Genomic DNA, 5,049 nt, shown 5'->3' on the forward strand with positions numbered 1-5,049 from the left:
GAACACCTCAGGACCTTTATTTCTCTAAATATTTCAGTATGCATTTCCTAAGGTTTTGAATACTTTTTCACAAAATTAAAGAGCAGTTATCAACTTCCAAAAATGTTACATTAGTACAACACAATCGTATAAGAATTTTGGGTGGACAAGGACGGCAAAATAGTTTCCACACAGTGAAAGAATTCTTCAACATGAGATGAAAATGAGATGAGACATCATTGTATGAGAGTCTAAGGAACAACATGGGGATAAAATCCTAAGTACCTGATGGGTAGAGAAAAGGAAAATAAATCTTTATATCCAAATTTCCTACTTCACAATTTCCTAAAGGACAATTCTCACAGTTAACCTTTTCTTCAGAACCCCCATGACATCCTTATTCCTAAGACTATAGATTAAAGGGTTCAGCACTGGAGTGAGGATGGTGTAGAAGACAGATACCATCATGTCCTTCTCAGGGGTGTGGTAGGAGCTGGGGAGCATGTAGGTGTAGATGGCAGCCCCGTAGAAGAGGATGACCACAGTCAGGTGGGAGGAGCAGGTGGCAAAGGCCTTTTTCCGGCCCTCTGCTGAGTTCATCCTGTGGATGGTGAGGAGGATGAGTAAATAGGAGCTTGAAATGACCGTCACAGGGATGAGGAGCATGAGGACACAGCATAGGTACATGAGGGTCTCATAGAGGGAGGTGTCCGAGCAGGACAGGACCGTTACAGCAGGGACTTCACAGAAGAAATGATGAATCTCCCGGGATCTGCAGAACGGGAAGGTCATGGTGATGGGAGTGAGCATGAAGCCATCCACTGAGCCCAGGAACCAGCAGCCCGATGCCAGGAAGAGACACACCCTATGGGTCATGAGGACAGGGTAACGGAGAGGATGGCAGATGGCCACGTAGCGGTCATAGGCCGTGGCGGCTAGAAGGAAAAATTCCGAACCTCCTAGTGTCAGATAGAGGAACATCTGCATCCCACACTCAGGGGCTGAGATCTTATTCACACCCATGACCTGGTCCAGGAGCATCTTGGGCACACAGTGACAGAAATGTACACCATGTCCATGAGAGACAATTGACTGATGAAAAAGTACATGGGGGTGTGGAGGTGGGAGTCACAGTGTATCAGAAGGATCAGGACAGCATTTCCAGACAATGCCATCAGGAAAACCACAAAAATGACCACACACAGTAGAGCTGGATGTTTGGATCGTCTGAAGAGTCCCATCAGGATGAAATCCGACCATCCAGTGTGGTTGGCCATCCAGGTGGTGTTGGCCATGAGGTTTCCCCTAGGCCACCAAGGAGAGTTTTGGAGTTAGTGTAACGCATCCCTTTGTAACAAGTGTTTAGTGAGTACTCACGTTCGTGTATGCTGATTGTGCTAACCTGAGTAAGTCCCGCGGGTCTGGGGAGTTGAGTACATAAATGACATAATACAACAAATTTACAAAACAAACTAAGAATTCACAACTATAGGCCAAAAGAATTGGTAACTGATAGTAAGGTTGTCACGGTTCAAATTCATCAACTTTCCTGATAGCGTCATTTATCAACAAGTACTGGAAATTTGCAGAACCACCCTCCTCTGCTAACACAAATGTGACTCATTGAAAAAGATAAATCAAACTCGTTTTTTCTAGAGTTTTTGTCGTAGAGGGCTGAATTAACATCTCTGGTTTACGAAAATAAGCATCTTCAAAATACTCAGAGGTATATTTCATATAAGAAAGAAGCAGCAAGTAACTAAAGCGTAACTTGGAAAAGAAGTTAGACCAGATGTTTGAAACTCCTCCCCCCCAGGATCGGGCCGTGCTGTGAGGTTCTACGATTGCATGGAGCGAGCCTCACATTCTCGTGAGCAGGGAAGGGTCCTCACACGACGGACCCTTTAGACATTGAGGGACATGAGTAAGGAGCACACACACAGACTCCAGCCATAGCTCCATCTTTTTCTCTATCTGCCATTCCTTTCTCCAGTCTACATCAAAAAGGATAAAAATCATGTCTGAGCTCAGGTGTGATGAGGGGAAAGTCAGGAAATGTAATGAAAGTGCTTAGAATGGTACAGTTTCCGATAAACAAACACATATACTCTTAAAGAGTTAATATCTATACTATTCTGCACAACCTACCTAAGATGGTTGCTACTATTATTATTACATAAGATGCATTAACTTCCATTCTCCAGATGCAGTACCTGTTCATACATTTAAGTTGATTTTCAAAATAAAAATGGCAGAAGGTCTGCAAAATAAAGCATGATCCCCTTGGAAAAAAACTTTGGATTTTATATTTGTGTGTTTATGTGTAAATGTTCTGGTTTTATATATAAACATATATTTATGTAAACACACACAGGTGAATATATAACTATGTTCTACATTTCTTATTTTAACCCTGGTTATGCAGAGCTTTTTGGAGAATCCCATGTCCTTCCTGTCTAGTATGTGGTCCTGCAACCTCATCTCCTTATAGCTCCACTCATTTTAAAGCTCATTAAATCTCAGCAAGGAAGAACTAGAATTTGGAGGGTCACTGCTGTTTCTCAGACAAGGCTTTAGTTGTTTTTGCAAACATCATATGTTTTATTGCCTGCCACAATCAGTCTTTCATACAAACTGAGAAGCAGTGAGGAAAATCAAACACTGAGATGCCTCTGACTTCAACTCACTGTTTCCTTCTCGACCGTGGAACTCACAGCCTGTCTCTGTGTTATATGCTGAAGATGAATCAAAGAAGGAGGTCACAGTCTATTCAGGGAAAAATTATTTTGTAAATGTGATTTAAAGTGGAATTTTTAAATAGCTACAAAATAAAGGCAATAGACACAAAATATATCTGGCCTTTCTGAAATAATCCCTAACAGCTTCTTCCACATTTTCTCTGAAAGAAATTAAACCTTTCCAACTTTTCAACTTCTGACATGTTAGATGTTAAATTTTGATAGCCCTTGTCAAGAATAAGGACAGAGTGACTCCTCTTTCTGGGAAGACTTTAGCTGTGGTTATGATGCAGGGACATTTTGGAATGAATTTACAAGTTTCAAATACATTTTGTATTCATGTAATAATTATGAAAACTAGTTAAGACATTCAATTCACCATAAGTTCCAATATTCTGGGATGCTTTGATGCTTTAATATAAATATCCAACAAATCTGAGACATTTTGTGTGTCTATATATTTCTATACATATGAATAGGTAGGTAGGTAGGTGGGTAGATTATTTGTTTCAAATGCCGTCCCCACTGGCAAATGGTGGCTGAGATCTGTGTACAATTTTAAAACATTCCAATAAACTGCAAAACACACCTGCTGATCTCGTCTGTATTTGTGGCCAAAGTGAAGCAAGGGCCAGAGGAGTGACCAGCACATGTGAAGACCTAAAAGGTATTTGCTCAGTAAATTCAGGGGAACAGGAGGGCAGGGAGATGCGGGGTTTGCTAAGCAAATCTCTGCTGCACTTTGGTAAATGGGAATAACTATCATTAAGCCACTCAGAAAGCTCACCCAGGACACGGGACAGCTATGGGAACACTGTGTCCACACGTAGTGACTGGCCCCCTGTTCATTCTTATTCTTTTCTATCCACTTGTTTGAATTTTATGGAAATTGCTTAATGCATGTTTAACTTGGGGATTTATTATAAGTACAAATGGAGTCATATCAAATCTTTATTTGAAGCAGACACCATCCCAGGAATTGTTCTAATACCAATACTAAAATTGTTTAACACTTGACCATTTCTTCTTTCCCAAGAGCCTATGAGTTACTTCATCATATTATTTTCTCTTTTTACATATTATAAAAATTCAGGTTCTCAGGGTACCTGCCTAATATCACACACCTAACCTGAGAAAGAACGCATGTCTCAGCCCAAGAGTGGGACCCAGAGCATGTAACTCTGCCTCAGTTCTCTAACGGACACCATCCTCCCTCCACAGTCTACACTTGGGTTTAGGCCACCCTCTGTGGGTTTCATCAGGGAAACATAAAATGATTGAGACATTGTTTCCAGAGTTTTGTAACCCTCAGAAATCATCCCCACTCAAAAGAAAATCAGTCACTTTTCCTCTATAAAAGTTTAGTGACAGGAAAATAAATGCATCTTTGTATAAAAACAAAATATAGAAAATGTTTTCATAAATGGAAATTAAAAATCCATTGACAATTATGTCACAGTAAATAAGTTATATAGAAGTTTTAAGAAAGAGTCACATATATTTTTCTCCATTAAAAAACAAAGACAAAATGAGGAAATGCTGTGAAGAACTAATAGAACGTTTCAGAAGCACAGCAAGTGGAGAGCCGTGATTACCCTTTCGTTCCTAATAGAAGGTTTCAGAAGCAGAACAAGTCGAGAGCAGGGCTTACCCTTTCGTTTCTGCTAGTACTGCCTGTCTGCCTGGCAGAACTCACCATCAGATGCTGTCTTGAACCTCACCTAGACGAGCTAGTGGTCTGTGGCCGGGTTAAGAGCACAAAGAGCAGTAAGAAGGTGATGTCATGCCTGGTTTTACCATGTCCACTAGGGGAGTGGAGGAAAGCTTTCTGTTGATACATCACCTCTGGGATTTGAAGAAGAATGCAATTAAGAGAGCTAAAGTAGTCAGTAGGTAGCTCTCCTGAACCATTCTGGTTCTCTTCTAATGGCTTTTAAAATTTTTACCTCTGTTGTTAAATGCAAACTCTTAACCAATATTTATAATAATCTCAGATATCATCAAAATCTTATCTATGAAACATGAGTTAGTTAATAGACTTAGCCTTTTCCACTTTACAAAATATATTCTATATGTATGTGTGCATCTTCATTTAATCTTCAAGTAAATTTTGTGAGATAGTTATTTTTCTTCTAACGTTTCACAGGTATGGAATCTGAAACTCAGAGGTCAATTGATGTCTCAAAGATACCTCCACAAATCAGTACCTTGATCAAAACTAAAATTGAAGTCATCTCCTTCACATCTTCACCTTTCTTGCTCTTCATTAGGACTGATTGTACTCTTTTTCCCATCACTCACTTGCAATCTAGATTGCTTTAGGGTTGCAGTT

At 40.1% G+C, this 5,049-nt stretch overlaps 1 protein-coding gene across 1 annotated transcript; it reads right to left on the bottom strand.

Annotated features, from left to right (window-relative positions):
* Nucleotides 1-324: 324 nt before the first annotated feature.
* On the bottom strand, nucleotides 325-1,274 carry LOC108544041 (olfactory receptor 2T5-like). The gene is given in 2 exon segments (XM_017894967.1): nucleotides 325-1,029; nucleotides 1,032-1,274. Coding segments are annotated over 2 exon segments (948 nt in total).
* Between the last annotated feature and the right edge of the window lie 3,775 nt (nucleotides 1,275-5,049).

The sequence above is a fragment of the Rhinopithecus bieti genome, unplaced genomic scaffold (genome assembly GCF_001698545.2).
Source record: "Rhinopithecus bieti isolate Rb0 unplaced genomic scaffold, ASM169854v2 scaffold_26106, whole genome shotgun sequence".
NCBI lineage: Eukaryota > Metazoa > Chordata > Mammalia > Primates > Cercopithecidae > Rhinopithecus > Rhinopithecus bieti.